The 20,681-nt window shown below is 43.7% G+C and overlaps 1 protein-coding gene across 7 annotated transcripts in view; it reads left to right on the top strand.

Annotated features, from left to right (window-relative positions):
- The window catches only part of cep112 (centrosomal protein 112), a 103,570-nt gene that overhangs the window by 82,337 nt on the left and 552 nt on the right, over window positions 1-20,681 (top strand). For 6 of the 7 annotated variants that reach the window (XM_037090037.1, XM_037090035.1, XM_037090036.1 and 3 more), the window contains 3 exons: window positions 10,435-10,524; window positions 17,501-17,602; window positions 19,793-19,857. In XM_037090037.1, the coding sequence (XP_036945932.1) occupies window positions 10,435-10,524; window positions 17,501-17,602; window positions 19,793-19,857 (257 nt within the window). Of the gene's footprint in view, window positions 1-10,434; window positions 10,525-17,500; window positions 17,603-19,792; window positions 19,858-20,681 lie in introns of those variants that run through there. The other variant, XR_005073032.1, reaches the window with a different exon arrangement.

Genomic DNA, 20,681 nt, shown 5'->3' with positions numbered 1-20,681 from the left:
ACACACAGACACACACACACACACACACACACACACACACACACACACACACACACACACAGAGTCTCCCAGCTGTAGGCTGTGTTAGAAGACACAGGTCTTGGCATTGTGCTGGTAGCAGACAAAGGCTTTCTGTTTGCATTATCTGTGTCCTCATTATTATGATCCCCCCCTTTATTAACCACCCGCTAATGAGACTCCAATTAATGATTAAATTGCTTATTAAAGGCCAGACATGAGGGGGAAGAAGACAGTCACCGAGGGAGAGAGGGGTAACATCGGTCAAACAGCAGATAAAGACAAAATGAAAAAATAAAATAGAGTTGGTGTTCACTTGAAAGTAGAGGGAGAGGATAAGACTGAGATGGTAAACAATGAAGGGGAAAAAAGAGCGGGAGGACCGACAAAGGGATGGAGGAAGTGTGAGGATTGAGACAGCAAACAGAAGGACAAGGGAAGAAAGGGGGAGCGAGGGGAGAAAAAGAAAGAAATGGCTGAGAGCTGTCAGTGGGCCATCGGAGGGAGTGTGTCGCCTGCTGACATTGTTTCCATGCTGCTCACTTCAAAGGGCTCGGATTATGAAGAGAGCGAGGGGCTTCAGACAATGGGAGGGGAAGAAAATAACATCAAAGTTAGCCGCACATTTGAATCGGGATAATCCCAAAACAGTTGTTCTGAATGCATGCTGCACCGGATCAGATGTCCCTTTTTTTTTCTTCCCTCCCTCACCAGCCCCGTTCTGCCGTTTCTAGCCCAAATTTAGCTCCCTCTGCGACTCTACTGTACTTGTGACTTCTTAAATGTGGGTGTTAACTGCAGAGACCTTTGTATCTCATAAACCCCTTTTTTTAGAACAACGGTAGTACAGTTAAGTATGTTCATTATATGTTTTTTTTTTTTTTTGCATAACTGACGTTTAGGTGGAGGGATATTTTTGTGTGGTGTGCGTGGGAGCATGTCGTTTGTGTGTGTGTGTGTGTGTGTGTGTGTGTGTGTGTGTGTGTGTGTGTGTGTGTGTACATACAGAATGCCAGTCTGGCATGTCTTGTCACAGACATGGACACTGGCTTTGCATTGCAGTTTGAATAGCAAATACACTAAATATCAAAGTGGGTGTTGTAAACGTAACCAAACGTGAAGTGCACAAGCTGGTTTGTGCAATGTCCAGATTAATAAGCAGGAACATCAGTGGGGCGCCACATAAAATTGTTTTGTTGTTTTATTGTTTTATCAGAGATTTTTCAAATTAAAGCTGCTGTAAGTGCTGTATCTTAATGTAGGAGAGGAGCTAATGAGCCATTCGCAGCAGAGTCCTGTGATGTTTTTGGTTAAAAAGAGCTCACAGCTAATCAAGCTAACGGAGCTAATAGCTTACAGCCAACAGAGCTAAACACACAGTAGGACTGAGAGTTTCTGTTCAGAGGATCATGAAGTACCTAACAGTCAACTGCAGTTTAAAGTGACAGCACAACCGATTTACGTTAAAGGTGCACTACGTAGTTTTGGGGGGAAAATAATCAGAAGAGAAAGACTTTTTTATGCCTAAATAAAAAACTCTCTTCTCTTTATAACTGAATAAACAAACTGACCTAAACAACATCATTTCTTAATGTTTTACTTTGTTTATATTTGGACCCTGCCACCTTTATAGCTTCAAACACTGATCTTGGAACTTTATTTTCCTCTGGGAACAGCTTGTTTCTTCAGTTATGGAAAAAAATAGAGTAGAATAGATAGAAATTGAATAGAATGAGTTTGAATTTACTTTCCAAAACAGCCGAATGCACCTTTAAATAAATGTACTGAAGCACTTCAGCTGAGCTAGTGCTTTGAACTTACAACTATGGATGATCATAACAAACTTTAAATAAAGAACATTTTGTTTTCGGGGATTTGTTACATTCATTTTGCGAGATTCAACAGTATACTACTGAACTAAGCATAAACTCATCCGTCCGTCACTAACAGGAAGCCGCAGTGTCACACATTAGACATTAGATAAAGATAATCTGAGTTTTTGTAAATTCCCCTTCTAATGTTTCACCTCACTTCCTGCCTTTGTTCGCTCTGTATGATCTCTCACATGGAGTCAGTTGCAGCCAGTTATATTTAGGTTATCAATTATCTCATAACTGTGTGCAATGAAGGAGTGTGCCGTTTTAATGCACTGTAACCAGGCCAGTGTCAAAGGACTGAGGAAGGTGAAAGCAAGATGAAAGCGTCGTATTTGCTTTCAACTGTCCACTCTATTCATATCAGGTAAGGGCTACGGGAGCCAATATGGAGTAAGCCAGTGTGAAGCGTTGGGACATGGCCAGCGTTACTGTTTTTTTTCACGTCGTCTGTTTTCCCTCTGTGTGGTGTCTCGGTTTAAGCGTGTCCATTTGTGGATGGATTTTGTCTTTGATGAGACGCAGGGGTTTGAGGTGAATGTGAAGTTTAATAGTTAGGTTAGCGGGATTACTGGAGTACATGATGTGTGTCTGTGTGTGCGGAGAGTGTATGTATGAGTGTGCCTGAAATGTGCAGCTGCCAAATCTGACAGAACTCAAGCCCACATTAGCCTGCCAAGAGAAAGGTACAAAGACACACACACACACACACACACACACACAAACACACAGGCTCTCCCCCCCATCTCTCTCTCTCTCTCTCTCTCTCTCTCTCTCTCTCTCTCTCTCTCTCTCTCCCCCTGTCTCTCTCTCTCTCTCTCTCTCACACACACACCACCCCATCTTTCCAACTCTCGAACTCTTTTCTGTCTCAAACTCTGTCTGTCACCACACACACATACACAAGCACACATGCTCACCTCGCCCTGCCAAAAGGGAGAGGTGGATGGTGAATAAACAATGGCACTCCGCCCATAGTGTCACCCGCCTGGGCTTTGATCAGCACCGCTGTTCCTGCTCCCCACAGCAGTGCTTCCTGTCTTTCTGCCTGCTGAATGCTGCCGTGCACGCGCGCACACACACACACACTCGCGCGCGCACACACACACACACACACAAACACCTATAAATTAGTGTCTCATTCTTATACTCTGGCCTACATATACTATCCTTCTGAGTCTTTATCTGTATCTTTCTGTCCCTCAAACTCACACAAAAGCATAACTTTGAGTTAGTGGCCTCGTCTGTACATCTAGTGTCACATTTTCTAACATACACCCACATGTGCTCAGTGTTTGCGCACACACACAGACATTGATACACACCTTTGATCCAGGCCTATCCAAAGAGAAGGTCCTGTCCTTCGGGTGAAGTAACAGCAGACACATTACATAATGCAACAGTGACCATTGTCTCACTCTTTCTGAGGGTGAAACTGAATATTTGAGGTGGACTGTTCTTTGTACCTCTTTTTGTAAAATTTTGATGGCGTCCATGTGAACTTGGTTCCTCTGTTGGTATGCACACGCATTGTAACAAGGCTCATGCGTGCACACACATACACAGCCACACAAACATGCGCTCGTTCAAGGGGGCTAGTCGTAGCAGCTGCATTTTGTCAGTAGTTCTTTAGTTATATATGCATTAGTTTCTGAGGGGGTTGAAAGGATGACTTTGCCTGTGGGAAGGAATGGCAGCAGTGGATCAAGAACAGGTGTGCTGGATACCCTCTGTTGCAGAGGCAAAGAGCTGCTTCAATCATTGTGTGCATGCACGTGTGCATTTGTCCTCTCTACATTAGTGTGTCTGTCCATGTCCTTCAAGTACATCCATGTTGTTCGTGTCAACCTTGAGCCGCGCATTTGTTCACTGAAGTTTGTTAAGCCATCTGCTTTTTGTCACTTTCTTCTTTTTGTTTGTGTGTGGGTATGAAGGCTACTTTCACAGTTTTAATTTGGTTGGGAATTAAGATGTTTTTCATCTATTAAAGGGCACTACTTTTTTTCCACGGTGTGTTCTCTATAGCATGGCCACTAATATTTAAAGTCCAGCATAATTCAAAAAAGCCGGTGAGTTTGCCAAGTTATAGATAAGATTCATACTTTTTTGACCTGGAAACAGTCCCTTGTGTGCCTACTGTGCTGTTAAATCTGACTGGGGCTCCCAGTAAGATTAGACTCCAGCTTCTCGTTGAGGCCTGTTGTGTGCTTTATATTAGCACTGGTATCGGTTAAATGGGTTTGTGTTAAAGCAAGGGTTCCTCTTCCTCTCTCTTATGTCTCTGCGTAGGCACTCATCTCCCTTCATGTCCACATATATGTTTGTTTGTGTGTGTGTGTGCATGTGTGTGTGTGTGTGTGTGTGTGTGTGTGTGTGTGTGTGTGAGAGAGAGCGTGTGTGCGTGTGTGTGCGTTTGTGGCTGTACATGTGTGCCCAGTGTTGGCTGATTGATGACTTTTCCGGCTGTGGGCAGATTCCCGGCAGCGTTTGATCCACATATCAGAGGAGGTGGAAGTAGGAGAGAGATAACATTCCAGGATGCAACTAGGGAACGTGGGAAGTAGAACAGCTCATAGAGACTGAACTCCATTCAGGGACAACAAACGGAAATTACTCATTAAACCACAGGCCTAATGCTAAGTACAAAGAAACCGTGACGGCCTAATGTCTTGCGCTTCCCCGTTTGAAGAATCACATGTTAACAGGAATCCAGGCTGTGGGCAGAAGTAGCCAAGCCAGCATCAGTGTGGTGGCATCCCACTTGTTAACCCATGTATAACAGGAATGTGTCCCAAGAATTGAAGTTTTTAAGCACTTCTGCAAAGAAATCTTTCCAGCAGGTCCTGTAGAGCAGATAACATGTTACAAATATAATCATTAAATGCCATTACAATAGACAAAACTAACGGCGGTGCACCAAGTCAACTTCCAGATTTGTAGTTATAGACTTGTGTTCACCAGGGAGCAAAACCACAACTTCACAGAAACACAGAAACACAACTCTGACATACAATGATCTTAGGAATTGGCTTTGGTTTACATGCTACTTGCATACCAGGGTTTTCTAAGGGCGGTGCAACCCAACAGTGTAGGCTAGGGCAGCTAGAAAAACAAAACAAAACAAAAAAACAAAACACAAAATTTGCTAAATTTAAGAATAGTTTAAAACATTCAAAAATGTATTGTTTTCACATGATGTCAGACATGTTTGTATTGTGTTGCAGAGATATTTAGCATGCTAACCAGCGAGCCCTAACCATTTATACCTTTAGAGGTGATAATGTAATTAGTTAAATAAACAAAAAAAAAAAACAGATTTAGCACATATGACCACAAACTGCACAGCTGACTGAGCCAACTAGCTAACAGAAGTGACAGTGTGTAGCATCAGTCAGTGGTTACTCTGGTGATACGTAACCCTCTATTTGTTTGGAGTATAAATTCGACAGGTGACCAATACATATTGCACCTTTAACGAACTTTAACAGGTTGGAATACTGACTTTAGCTCATTTATTAAACTGCCCTCAGTTACATGTGTTTGAGGCACATTGTTACCTGCTAATCTTTGTAGCAACGTGAATGGCATCAGTGCATTAAGTACGAAGCAAAACATTTGTTCCTATGATCTTTTATTTTTTTTGGGGGGGGGGTTGCAAAAAAGTAGTCAAGAGTTTTAAACTGCAGTTGTATTTGCAAGTTTTGCTAAACTTGACATCCATTGAATTATATACTATTTGATAAACAGAATATATGTATGTAACACACACAATGCCACACACACAAATACCCACACAAGGCATATGGCACATATTTCAGAGTTGTTTCCTATTCTCTTTCTACTGTAGCTCACAGCAGCTGAAAGAGACGGAGACGAGAAGGTAGAGAACAGTGTGTTTCCCCCTGTGGGCATAGCTCGGTTGCAACATGTCTTCATTACCGCGGCAATTGTCTTACTATTTTCATCAGTACTAGGAAAGGCGCCTCCATAACTGTGCCGACATGTGTGCATATTGCAATAGACGAGATAACTGTTCTGTTTGCTGTTCGGGAGAGTTTGCTGCCGCCGCCATCACAGTATCTTCCCACCTCAGTTCGAAAATCAACTCTGGGAAAAGTGCTGAAAAGCATCAAAGTGCTGAAAGCAAGTCAATTCATACCAATATCAGTGATATCTTTCAGTGGGGCTGTCCTGGTCGACTTGCTAAACCACGTCTTTTTATTCCTACACACAGACAGACAGCAAAGCAAAAGCAAAAGTTTCACTTCTCTAACACCTCAGGAGGGAGACCTCTCTCCTCCTCCTCCTCCTCCTCCTCCTCCCCCTCCTCCTCCTCCTCCTCCTCCTCCTCCCCCTCCCACAGTTTGTCTCTTACACTCACTTCTTTACCTTTCCCACAATCCTTTGATAAAAGTGCAGATAAAAGAGAGTCTGTGCTCATCTCTCTGGCCATCCACCTCTCCTTGAGGTTAGCACCTCCTTTATTATTTACTATTAGATCAGTAGACATACATACACACACTGCCTTGTTCTACTAAAGCTGGCTTGTGTGTGTGTGTGTGTGGGCGCAGTCCACATACTGTGTCTTTGCTTATGTGCGTCTGTGTGCTTCGTGCCCCTTGTGTATGTATCTGTTCTTACCCTTTTGCTTGTCTGTGTGCGTGTGTGTATGTGTGTGTGTCCTTGGCTGGAGGCGGTGCAGTGTGAGGTTTTTGCTGCTGTCTGAAGTCGTCCAGCCTCAGTGTCATTAGAGGATCTCTTTAATCCAGACTTTGGGAGAAACTTCTGACAGCACGCTGCAAATAGAAGGCCCCGCCGCACATGAAGAGCAGTTCGGCTCCTAACAAAACACCAAGTTTAAAGAGGCCCCTGGCCTTTTTTCCTCCTCCCACTATTCCCTCCCTTCTTTCTTCTTTGCTTTTTTTCCTGCCCTCTGTTGCTTTTACTTCACCCTAGGGAAACATGCTTGCCTTATCTGCGCAGGAGGACCACCCAGGAAAGATGACTCAGGCGTTGGTGTGTCTGTGTGTATGTTTGTGTGCATACAACACTGGAATTGCACACTCATTTGACTGAGTGTAGCACTCACATTTTTAGAACTTTTGCTGTTAATATTAATGCATGCCTATACCTGCACGGATAGCTCTGAGCGTTGTGTTTGTTGGCGCTTGCGTGCGCGTGTGCCTCGCTAATCCTTTGAGCCAAAGTCTGGAATGAAAGGCAGAGGCACATTGCTGATGGAGAGGTGAGAGAGGCCTTTAAGCTTCCCCGACTGTGGGACTGGGCAGCAGAGGTACACCTCTGCCCCTTCTCCTCCTCACTCCGGCCACATGTTTTTCTCCTTCATGTCCCTCCCCTCCGCCTCACTATCTCGCTGTCTCTCACCTTTCTTTCTCTCTCTCTGATATCACATTTATGTCTTATCTTCCCAGGCTTTCTGCATTTCATCTGCTTTTTTCTCCTTCATACACCTTTCTTTTTCATTTTCCTCTCCCTGTCCTCCCTTCCCTCCATCTCGCCCTGAGGAAATCTGATTTCCCCCTCTTCCTGGCCTGTTCACATTGATCCCAGTCTGCATGGATGATAAAGACCATATCACCCAGAGCATCTGGAGACACTTAAGCAGGTTCCTCAACACATGGTCATTCACGCACCTTCACACACTAAAGACTGTAGAAATAGCCTGCATCTTGTGTGTACGTTCAGCGTTTTTGTGTGTGTGTGTCTGTGTGTGAAATATATAACAAGAAGTTAGAATTTGCTGGACAGCCTCCTCCTTGTATTTACCCATAAATTATTTGAAAAATTACAATACAGATATTCAAATGTATCATCATTTGACATATTGGCATTTAAAAGTCAAGCACTGCTGTTCAGACCGCATCAGGAGATCTGTGCAGGTGTTCACGAGCGTCTACATTGTCCACTTCATCGTTTTACTGTTTGTATAATTAAAATCTTTCTGTGGCTTTCCGCCTTAGTGTGATATCAGTTGATGTGTGACTAAAAACAGCCCTCAGTACTGTATAATACTGCCATCATGTCTGACAGTCATAATGACTAAATATTTCTGAGGCTCTTTCTGACTCATAAAGTGCTTTTATTCATCAGCAGCATCATCCCATATGATTCTATTAATGAAGCGACAGTTGAACTTCTGCCCTCAGAGTTCTTTCAAGCACATCAGTTACAGCCGCCACATGAAAGAGGCAAACGCGTCACTGTGAGGCCTTACTTCCCAGAAGACAGGGTCCAGAAATGCTGTGTCACAGTGCGGGGAATCAGACGTAGGTTTTAGACAGGGGAGTGGAGGGGGGTGTATGTAAGGGTCTTTCATCTTTTTCAGCGGCACGCTCTCCTTAAAGAGCAGTCCCTAATAGATAATCTACAGAAATACAAAAAGGAACACACTTTGTACACTTGAGTACACTATGTAAAGGGTGAGTTAACCGAAAATGAAAATGAATTCAATTTGAAACATTATCTACTCGCCACCTTGCCAGTGAAATGTTGGGTGAAGTTTCAAAGTCCACAGAACAGAATGTGCTGCAGCACAACTGAAGTAGATGGGGACTTGTTTTTAAAAAAAGAAAAGGAAAGAAACGAAAATGAAAATGAAATTTCTCCATATAACTCGTCTGGTGCAGTCCAAGTCTCCAGAAGCCCTAAGGTCCCAAAATTAGGAAAGGACATTATTTACACCCTTTTAAATCTTTGCTGTATCTGCTAAGTTCGGCCGTCTTTCAAGGGTGTAAATAACATCCAATAAATCTCTGGTCTACCGGAGATGTGAGTTAGGCTGGACGAGCAGAGTCACTTTAAGTTCATTTTCTTTTTTGCTTTCTGGATTTGTTGTTTGTTTGTTTTTTTTCCATTTAGACGGTTTCTTTTTTTCTTTTTTTATCTGGTTAACTTATCCTTAAAGACTACTGTGCTGAACTATACAAAGTGTATTTCATCCAACTTTACATTTTCACTGTGAACTTGCTTTGACCTTCAATAAGGAAAACCTCCAAAACAAAAAGGAAGAGTCCTCATGCTGACATGCCTTGGTCAACACATATGAAAAACCTGCTTAAATGGTGCCAACTCCTCTGAAAAATGCTTCTCTTGTGTCGTTGAGCCTTCAATAAACAAAATGAAATGATGAAATTGAAGGCAAGGGATTGCACTGGATGTTGAAGTGGGCTGTGATGGGATCGTGACTGGCTAAGAAATGCCCTGATTAACAGGATCAAGACGCCGTAAAACCAGCTGGCTTTCATGCTGCAGAACTAAAACTGACCTCACCGTGCTCCAGAATCATGATATTCTAGTAATGTAGAGAGCTCCGTCTGCCAGAGGCTGAAATTAGCCACTGCAAAGGAAGGAGGTACATAATAAAGTTGGTTTACCTGAGGCAGCGCAGCTTAGGTATGGATTCACGCTGTGTGGTGCAGCCTTGATGTGTCAAATTATTAAGAGGAAACGATTACATGTCAAAAAATGACTGTGAGAGCTACTGTATCTAACAACCTGACAACAAAGGCTTCGGCTGCTTTTTTTGTATTGCACATTTCTCCCTTTTTAGTCTGCAGTTCTCAGAAAGTTGCTCCCCTGAAGATCAACTTGGCCCCAAAGCCTAACCGCCTGCATGTGATTTATGTCAGAGTGGTGGGTTGTGGATGAGGCCGGTCATGCCTATCACCTGGACTGTGTTTCCCTTCAGCCTTGAGAGTCGACGAGGCAACACCTGGCCCGCTCACTCAACCCCACTGGGGAGAGACACTGAGCATATTGATGCTAGCCAGTGCCTCAGTACACACGTTATAGGCGCTGTGAGTGCGTGTGTGTGCTTTTTTTTTTTCCAGGTGTGTGTGTGCGCGCATATCACCCCTCTCTGCTTTTCATGCTGACTAATCAAAGACGAAGTGTCCACATGTGCGCTCGAAACATCTGGTTCTGCGTCGCATGGAGGAACTTGGCCTTTCTTTCCTCTGTTATCACTTACAGGCAGGGAGGGGGGGGGAGAAATGCCTTACACACATGTGGACACACACACACACATTGAATTTTGTTTCTTGCCTAAATTATAGCAGGCCAAATAGATTCAGTTCTGTATTGGCTCCACATCGGGAAATGTGATCTATTCGAGTACATGTCGTTTAGGTTCTTATCCTCTAAATGATACATAATATCTCTCCAAAGAAATAATTACCCTTAAAGGAATGCAACTTCACAAAAGCCTCGAAAGTTTGCTAATTCCCTGAGTGAGCAAGTCTTGGATGCCCTTGTCTAGAAATGAGTTTGAGTGTAATGAAGCCAGCTCACTGGTAATTACTGTCATGACTTTATTATTAGCCTTTTAACACGCAAAGGCTAATCACAGGCTGCATCCCTCCTCACTGTCCCTCCGTCCTCCCTTCTGTATTGTGTCTGTAAGCGCCTCTCGTTTTCTCCGTTACGTCTCAGTTCATCGGTTACGCGGCACACCACAGTTACTTTTCCTTTCTCCCCCCCGTCAGTCAGCCAACGACACTGACTTGTCTCTCCCTTCCCTCAGGCTCTGCAGGAGAAGGTGGAGAGTCTACAGAGGCAGCTGCACTGCTCGGAGAAGAAGCTGCTCAGCAAAGAGCTCGAGACTGAGGAGAAGGTAATGCAGTCACTTGTTTTCTCTAACTCAACTCATTTGCTCCTCGCCATTACTGTTGCATCGCTCTTGGTGCCCGCTGCCCTCAGCCTCCCCCCCCCCACTTTTTTTTGCTTCTTCTTATTAATCAAATGAGCCTGTATTATGTTCACCTGTTGTCCCTCACCCCTCAGCCCCCTGTTGCCATCCTTACCAGACCCTGCAGGGGGCCACAAAAGACAAAAATAATGGATTCCTTTCTGCACTCCCCACATCGCTCTGCCATCTCTCATTCTCCTGTTCATAGCAAGAGATATGCCCCCTCGCACATTTCTAAAATTCCTTGAGATTTGGCTTCAAGAGCCAGCGCCTAGGGGCAGGAATGCCACCACCGCCTGTGTTCAGAGGGAAGCCTCTGCATGCGCGCACCCCCCCCCATGACTCTCCAGAATGCCCTGTAATCATGCTCTGTTTGACCTTGACACACACAGAGAAGAAAGCACTAATGACTACACTCACACAGGAGGCTTCTTTTTGTACACCGGTATGTACACCGAAGGCATTCATCCTCTTGTGTCCCCCCCCTCTGATCCGCCCACTGACCCTTGTACACACTTCACACACTCGTCACACACCTCAGTGTCTGGCTGTCATAAATCTGCAGGATGGAGTCAGGGGTTTTTAGGAGACGCTGGTCACTGACCCAGCCCCAGAGGCGCTGTCTGTTGTTTCCTATAACTTAGGATGAGCTGACCCCTGAACCCGCCTGCTCTAATGTCAGATCCTCTCTCTCTCTCTCTCTCTCTCTCTCTCTCTCTCTCTCTCTCTCTCTCTCTCTCTCTCTCTCTCTCTCTCTCTCTCTCTCTCTCTCTGGCATAATGTTTGTATATGTTATAACCTCTCATATCAACAGAAAGCAGTTTTATTTTTCTTCACCTTACTCATCAAGACAAGAATTGTACTTAAGGTTGAAGATGTCAGTTTAACCAAATCATTGGCCCACTGCTTTAGAAGATGCTAACATATCTGTTTAAAAAACAAAACACTCCAAACATCATTTCTGGTTGTGGTATTTACATCTGCTATTTACATCTGCTTTTATTTAGCACCTTAAAACACCCAAAACCCAACTTATTACTTGGGGTCTCCTTGAGCTTAGTTTTCTATGGTTAAATTTTACAGTCCCAGCACCAAAAAGAAACACGGGTTTTGATACTGATACCAAGAAAAGTGGCTCTCTGGTATAGAATCCACCACATTATGATTTAAATCAGGCAATGTGTTCAAGCAAATTGCATGTAAACAAGGCTAAGAATCTGACTCAGCATTTGGTACCAATTTTAGGCACTTTTGTTTTTGATTCTCGGCCAGAAAGACATTTCACTAATTTATCGCAGATTGGTTCACTATGTCAAAGTTGGCAGTGAAGACACAAACAGGAAGTGAGCCGTAGTGGAATAAGAATGTAGGAATCTCTGCGCATCAGCTAACACGGAGCTAAAACTGATGCGTCAACATGTAGGAGAGCTGAGGCAGGGTGTGGAGGGATGACATCTGAAGCGCACAGTTATAGTTCAACATTAAGGTTGTCTTCATCAGGGTACATAACATGTTGTGATTTTTTTTTGTTCAACCAGAAAAAAAACCCTTGTTCATCCTATTAAATGTCATTGTAACTGTAATTACAACTAGAATGGCACACCATAGGGCGCATACCTTCTGCCAAGGCCCAACAGTCTCCTTTTATTCCATTAAGCCTAATCCAGTATCCAATAAATGTAATTAAATCAGCTAGATCTGCATCTATACGGCATAAATGAGCGTTTCCACCCAAGTTGAATGTCATGGTCCCCTTGTTGAGGCCAGCAGGTTCACAGCGTCGTGCCCAAAGCTACAGATGTCTGTGTGTTAGTATATATGGGCAACACTTTCTTTTGCAAACCAGTCTCAGGTCTACTCCCTGTCTGAATCACATATTTACTGAGAGCCTTACCACCTAAGGTCAGGTGTGTTTGTGTGTCTGTCAAACAAAACGTCCTTCTTGTGTGTTTGCATCAGGGTACAACATATGTGCCTCTGCATTGTTGCGTGCATTGTTCTTTGCATATGATGATAAACCTCCACTCTCAGTCATCTCACACTGATATTGCCCTGGTTTATCTGCCAAGACTTGTCTTTGTAATCTGAGCCCTCGTATGCAAAAGCAGCCTTTCTGCCCAGACTTCACACAGATGTTGCATGCCTCATACTCGCAGGGCCCTCGCAGGCTCCCCTCACTCTAAAATGGCGGATCAGCAGCTCGCTGTGTGGTTCAGTTCTCCTTGAAGAGAGCAGCAGAATGTTGAAGAGTGCAGCTCTTTGTATAAATACATAATGATACAGTGGGCACAGTGAACTGTACAAGTTTTCAGAGATGTGTTCTCCTGCATCGTGGGAGCTCGGTAAAATAAAAAATAAATCATCTCTGTCGTTGTTTTCAGTATTGATGCCGACATAAAAATGCAGAAGAGTTGAACTTGAGTTCCGTAGGCTCAGTCGTTTTCCTGTGTGCTGTTTTTGTTGAGGCACATTACATCAGCAGCTACCAAATCCATCCCATAGTTCTAACAGCTTCGCAAAGATCTGTAGCCGCCTCTAATCTCCTCCTTCCTTTTTCCTCTTTTTTTTTCATTTGTGTGAAGCGGTTTCCATTTTTCCCTCTTGCAGCAAAGCGTTTTTGAATTCAAATCGCTCCTTGGTGAACTCTCTGACTGCCAACTCAGTGGATGTTGAGGTGCAAACTTTGTGAGTGGCGTCATTTTTGATGTACCCCCTTGTTCCTGACAAGGTTTTTTTCACTTTGGAACAAGGGGGTATATCAAAAATGTCTTTCCAGCAGCTACTCAGCCCCCCTCCCTCCAGCCCGTCCCACGCAAGCCTGTACACACACACAGACATACCCCCCCCCCCAACTTCATTAGCATACATCAAGCTTCCCAACGATGTGACAAACTTCATTTGAACGTTGAAAGTGTTGAGGGCTTGTTCCTTTCTGCTGGCAGCTGTCAGAAACCACGCCATGTGACAGTACCAAACGCAAGGGAAAGTCAAAACCACAATCTAAAGACTATATATAGATGAAATGTTGTCATTTTAAGATGACTGGGAGGGGAAAACGACTGCCGCTCCTTGCAGTCTTCAAAACTAGAGAATCACGCTTCATCAGGAACAAACAAAATCTTCTTTTTAAAAGGAGCAGTGGAGATGAAACCTGATTTTTCTCCAGAAAGTCAAAGTCCCTTTTTCGTTGCTTTGGGAAATAGTGGCACACTTTCTTTGTCTTTTTTTCTCCTTTTCCTGCCTGTGTTTCCCCTCCCTCTCCATTCTCTCCTGCTCAGTCTCATCTGGAGTCCATCAGTGACCAAAACACCTCATAGAAGGTTTGATCACTTGTATTGTTCAAAGGCACAAGACATCTGTCCTAATAGTGAGGAAGCTTCTTTCTTCTTCTTCTTCTCCTTCTTCTTCATCTACTTCTCCGAGATGCCGTCACATGCCTCCTGCCACCTGTCAGAAAAACAAACATGCCTTTGCTGTAAATGTTGAAAGAGGAGGAAAATGTTTCCATGCAGAAAAATAGAGATGTGAGAGGAGGGACTTTGGAAGAGGCGAGATGAAGAGTGTCTCTCAGCCTCAGTCAGGCGATCTTCGGGGAGCTCTGGAGATGCTCCTGTTTTGAATTTGAATGTCACCGAGGGACGTGGTGAAGTCAGAAATTTGAATCAGTACTTTACTTCTTCCTCATCTGCCTTTTTTTTCCTCTGCCTGTATCTGTTAGCCTAGCATATGTTCCACAACAGAGATGCTGTTTTTGAAAATGGCTGCTGCTTCCACCCAAACGCATTGCATAGTAAAGGATGGCTAAGCTCTAGTTAGACATGCTGCAGAATGATTTAGCTTGAAGTTGTGCTAAGTGGTTTTGACCACATTCTTTGTTTTCAAGAGTGAATAAACAAACTGACCTTAAAGGACAACACAGTTTCATACCATTTTACTTGTGGCGGACCCTGTCACCTCTCTAGCTTTACTCAGTGTTCTGGGGACCTTATTTTTCTCTGAGAGCAGCTTGTTTATTCAGTTATCAAAAAAAAAAAAAACTTATTTCTGAGTTTTTATTGTTACCTCATAAATGTAAAATACTGAGTTTGAATTTCTTCTCCAAAATGTCATTGTGCCCCTTTAATTTAGATACAAAGTCTACAAGCATTATTTATGTATGGTGCAATAACACAGTTGTAATGCTTATTTAATGATGAGAACGATAACACACCATTCATAAAGATGCCAGATACACAACCTTGTAGTATCACATGATACATTAGCTCTAGTTCTGGCTTCCCTCTAGGCAAACATTCATGGCTCGTCGAGTTTGATCAGCCTTTCGACCGTATGTACAGTATCCAGTCGTCCCCGTTGCTCTCTGTGTCTCCCGGTAAATACACTGTTGTAGCCTTGCCCATTCTTAATGTATGGGAAGAAAAATGGAGACAGCATTGCCACAAAGGAGCTTGTAATTTAGGCAGAGCGGATCTCTCATTGCTGTGGGGACGGCACCATACATGAACCAAGAATGCAAAAACGAAGGAGCGTGGCTTTTGAAGAATCTAGACTTATATTCAGAGTGGTTGGTAAGGGATGTGTTTATTCAACCATTGTTTATTGCTCCGGTCTGAGGTAGTGGAGTGTGTTTTGTCTTGGCTTGCCATTTTGTTATGACTACAGAAGCTGCTATAGATAGATAGCCCTTTTTTTTTTTTTTTTTTTTTGGAGAATCTGCACTCTCGTAGCTTCAGCTGATTTTTTAACTCCTGGACATTCAAGATTAAAGCCTCCAAAACCCCATCACTCTCAAATTATCCTCAACTTCATCCTCACACAGAGGGGGAAAAAGGGCATATTTCTGTAAACTGATGGGCTCTGGACCCAGATATTATACCGACACTTTAAAATGAATAGGGTTGGAGGGAGCGTGAAAAAAATTGACAAAGTTGTGGCAGACTAATCTACTGCACACTGTGCCGAGACAAAGTGAGCTGCTTCATGTTGGGATCATTTATACTGGAGGTTGCTTTGAAGTGCTTCCCAATCCCTTTCATTGTGCCCAGGAAGATTAATTAGCCAAAGCCAGAACAATCAGTTAAATCCACAACAGGAAAATTATTTTAGGAAAACCAATCTTTTCCCCCCTCCCCCTCGCCTCACCTTATTCAAGCTGCCTTCACTTGAAAGGGCCGGACCGATGGCAGGAGAGGTGGGTGGGTTGGGGGGTTAGTCTTAACGTTAGCCGAACTTCGTTTCTGTCAAAGACATTAGGGTTCGCCCAAATGCTCAGACTCTCCCCTGGTTACACCTTGAAATATGTGGGTGAAAAACTGTTTCTTTTCACAGCCCCCTGTTGATTTTCCTTGAACTCTGCTAAACTATTCATCACGCTCCGGATTAATTGACTCAGCAACTCCTTTTTAAAATGCTGTAAATGCCTTTACGGTACTGTAAAAGCTCTGTGTTTGTGCATGCGTGTGTGTGTGTGTGTCTGTGTGCGTCCATTCATGTGTGTTTGTGGGTAAAAAGGGGGGGTTGCGCTAACCAAACCCTTTTCAACTTCTATAATCAGACTTTGGTTTAGTGGAGTGTAATTTAGCCCCAGACAGACTTCCTCCAGTCCTCCCCAGTGGAGCTAGCTAGCTTGTGAGCTATTGAACTGCTGCTGCGTTTGATGTGTCCTGCCCTCCACCGTGGCCGTGTCCTCTTCCAAACCCAGCTGTGTAACAGGCCCATAAATGCATTGTGTCGGGGGCTGGTTGTAGTCACTGGCAGCCAGTAGGGGGTGTTGTGCAGAGCGAGCTGTGCCAGCCTGCGGACCCCCTGTGGAGATGTGAAGGAGCTGTGAAGAGAGAGGGAATACTCTGAGCCATGAATAAAGAGGGGATACCCACTGTCTGTGTGTCAGAGTGTGTGTTTGTGTCAGTGTGTGTGTGTGTGTGTGTGTGTGTGTGTGTGTGTGTGTGTGTGTGTGTGTGTGTGTGTGCAGGCCCTCCTTGGGCTCTGTGTCTGGAAGTGCGTACATGTGAGTGTGACGGTGACAGGGCGGTGGAGGCACTTATTCAGCAATGATTAATATTGAATCGCTTGATGTTGAGCTTTTCTTTTTTTCTCGTTCTGTCAAACTGAAACAACAAATGAATCCAAAGAAGATTCGAAGGTTTAGTATCTGCGCTGGTGTTTCGTATGATGGATTAATAACTTGTTTGTAATAGAGGCGTGGATCTTAGTCAGCCGCACGATTCAATTGATTCTTGATGCATCTCAGATAAAGCGGACCTCCCTTTTATTTAGAAAGTAGCAGACACACAATCCTCACAAGTATTGATTCAACTTATTTATTCAAGTAAAAGTGAGAAAGTACAGGCTCAAAGTATAAAAATGAAAAGTATTATTTATCGGAACCAACAACTTCAAACGTTTCACTGAAATAAGGCCACGGGTGGGGAATGTCCCTGGCGTCTGCGGCGTCGCCTGGTTTCATTTTCATCCATGTTGCTGCCTCTGCCAGTACATGCCTGTTTCTACTCATGCCAGTCTCCCCGTGTCTCTTTCTGACTTGTTGCGTCTCTTAAGTCATTTCGTGTCGCAACATATGCACTGAAGGCAGCATGCAGTGACACAGTGACAAAATAGAAGCAAATGATAATTCCCCTTGAACTGACAACTAAGGTAACGAGCCTGTTTTGGAAAATGTAAGGAGTAGAGAGTACAGATATTTGTGTTTAAATACAGGGTGGGGAAAGGTCAACCGGTTATCATTTTGCTGCAGACTCCGATTGATGCTCTGTCTTCCACCTCCACTCATCGAGACTTTTCCACACCTCTAATGTGTAACATGGATTCATTCATGTATCTGTTCGGATGTTCCTTCTCAGTAAACCGACACTGTTTGGTTGTCCTTCCTCCGACTCCGCAGGTGACCGTGGTGCGTCAGGAGTACGAGGGGAAGATCAAAGGTTTGATGCCAGCAGAGCTCCGACAGGAACTGGAGGACACCATCACCTCTCTGAAAGCTCAGGTGAGAAGTGACTGTTTGCCAGGTACATGTCAGATACAGGCAGGACTAGAACGAACACGCTGATATTAAAATCCAGTGGTTTTAGTTTCAAGCATGTAAAAAATGTCTGGTGGCTCATGTTCTGACAAAATACCGTCCATTGACCGTACATACCACGTTCTCAAATATCTTTTTATGTCTTTTTAAAATGTTATATTTTCAATAACCACAAGACGTCAGCAGCCCTCCAAGTCTTAACTCGATGTCTGATGATGACAGTATCCCCGTTTATAGCAGTCCTCTCATTCACTGGAAAAGTCTGTTGGACGGCTGGAGGTGCCACCGCAGGGTGCTCCGGCAAAACAATGCAGGGTCATCCGGCGAAGAAAGTTGAACCTTGCTCAGTTTTTACTGCGATGCAACACAATACCACATATCTCTGCTGGATCACTTCATAACTGTGTATTTCCACAGTATTGTAAACCTCTGTGCAGTGTTTTGGTGTCCGATAAGCCTTTGAACGCATTCCTACTTTTTTTGTTTATTTAAAATGGACTGCCCTGATTATATTTCATTGTCTCACCAGTACCATAAACACACAAAATGAATTTTAAATTCCAAATAGCTTGTATAGTTTGCCTACAGTGAGGGATGTCACGACTCAGATTCTAAATCGAAAAAAAACTGAGCTTCCAATATTCGATCGTCAGAATCAAAAGCAGGAATCTGCAATTCTCTCAGTATTTTTTTCCTCTCCACTTCCACCCTCACTTCAAAGAGGACACAGCTAGCTTGCTGGTAGCCTGCAGCTGCATTTCCATCAACTGAATGGTACCAGAGGTAACTTCAACAGCATCGGAGATGTTGGGTTTAGTTTCTTTTTCAGAGATCCTTTGTTGATTAGTCTTGGAAGAAGAGGACAGATTTAAGGACCCGCACTTTGCAACAAAGTGAATCTATCTTTTGTTGTTCCTTGTTGAATCTCCAAAGCATGGTATTCTTTGTTGAACTTTGGTATCTGGTTGATTATTTGAACTTGCTAACCTGCAAAAAATCACCAGAGATTTGAAAGTGAAAATAACAGTTGTCGGGGCATAAAACCAATCAACTGTTTATCTTTGCAAATCCAGATGTGATATTCTAACAAAAGCTTAGCTGTCAGTGCTGATAAAAAAAAAATGTTATTTAAAATGTAATTGTGACCTCGAAAGCCAAAACAAAATTTAGATTTAGGGATTTCTGACTTGAGGTCCGCTGTCTCCACAGCTAACTGATGCACAAGCTAATTAGCTAGCAAAGGCAGCATTTGCCAGTCACTCTGGTGATACGCTGCCCCCCTGTAGTTTGGAGATACCTTCAATTTTTACAACAAAGACCACAATGTTTTTGTAAAAGGAGCTCATCATAAACCATTGCCTCGTCCAAATAGGTCTACTAGGATCCCATTTCAGCGCTCAGACCGCAGCTCTGTGATCGGATATGTTCATAAGATGTTACTCGTGACCATAATGGCCTCTCCGCTCACTGACGATGTCTTGGTATTTGCCCATTAAAGTGCGTTATTTTTACACGGTTAAAAAAAAAAAAAGGTGGGGAGAGTTTTTTTGTGTCTCTGGAGGCATCCGACCACATTTTGTTGGGGTTTTGCATATACTTCAACACTGCGAAGTGCCAGATGAAATGCTAGAACTTTCCTGAGGTCTCCCCCACAGAAAGGAATGTACCCTCGGCTCCAGTACGGTAGTCCCAGAACAATACAGATTCTTTTGGAGCCGTGATTATTCTGCCAGCTCTCTATGCCGTGTAAATGTAGATGGGGTTTATTTTCACTTCAGTCAAAGACACTTCATAAATAAACTCACACTTTGTAGCCAAACAAAAGAATGGCGATGCCTCCTCTCGCAGCGTTCTAACCTCAACTAACCTGGCTCATAAGCCTCCCTCTGTCCCTGTGCGCCTTAACCCCACCGCCCTAATCTCCTGACCTCCAACCCCTGCTGTCCTGACCCCTGGACTCAACAGCCGAGCCTTTCTTCCACTTAGCTAACCCCCTCCGCCCAAAAGCACAATTGACCTCAAAAGCCTATCATACCTTCTTCACTTTAAATTTTCTGGCTCTCGGGCAAGTTTCTCACCGCACAGCTAATCAGAGCGAGTCAATTCCTGAGGATTACTCTGTGCCAAATGTCGCATTGTCTGTGTGTGTTGCAGGTTAACTTCCTTCAGAAGAGGGCCGCGGTGCTACAGGAAGACCTGGATGCCTGTCGCAGCAGGAGGTTAGCATGATTGTTTGTCTTATATAGAAATGTGTGTGCATACATGCCTGTACATAGTTCATATGGAAGTTTGTACCTCTGTACAATACAATACAATACATGTGTAACATTGGGCGGGAATTATGGTTTTAAAGGTGCACTTGGTAGTTATGGGGAAGAATAAGAGAAAGATCTTCATTGACTGTTTTTTTTTGTTTGTTTTTTTAGACTTAAACAATGTTGTATTTGGCGGACCCTGCCCCTTTTCTGTCTTCAAACAGTCAGGCAGCTTGTTTATTCAGTTATGGAAGAGAAAATATTTCTTAGCTTGTATTATTACCTCATTGATATTGTAAACATTCAAATTCTGAGTTTCCTTCTACAAAACTACATAATGCCCCTTTAAGCTTTCAGTTGGCAGTAGGGCCACTAGCTGCTCCGTTAACTGAGCTAACTAGCTAACAGCGGCTTGTAGATACAGCCAAAGATCGCTAAAGCTAAGAGCATAGTGAGCAGCAGTTGGCGGTTACTCTAGGGATGTGTCTATTTTGCTTGGAGTGACCTCTGAAAAGTGGCCGATCTTTACACATGGCACCACTGAGTCTAGCTCAGTATTAGCGTTCAGGAATCACCCCTCAGCTGGCTCACCACTGATGATGCAGCTCCCGTCTTTGACTGTGACAGCCTCCAGTCCTGAGGGCTTTCATTTGCCTGCCTTCCATCACACAGTGCGAACGATTTATGTCTTTATGAAAAGCATCTATACATGTGCCGCGATAAGAGGCCTCGTCAAACGACGCAGCCGCTCACATCTCTGCAAACATCTCTCAGGACTGTCACTCACG

The sequence above is a fragment of the Acanthopagrus latus genome, chromosome 23 (genome assembly GCF_904848185.1).
Source record: "Acanthopagrus latus isolate v.2019 chromosome 23, fAcaLat1.1, whole genome shotgun sequence".
In the NCBI taxonomy this organism is placed as follows: domain Eukaryota; kingdom Metazoa; phylum Chordata; class Actinopteri; order Spariformes; family Sparidae; genus Acanthopagrus; species Acanthopagrus latus.
Note: the sequence above shows the minus strand (reverse complement) of the source record. Positions and strands in the feature narration are given on the sequence as shown.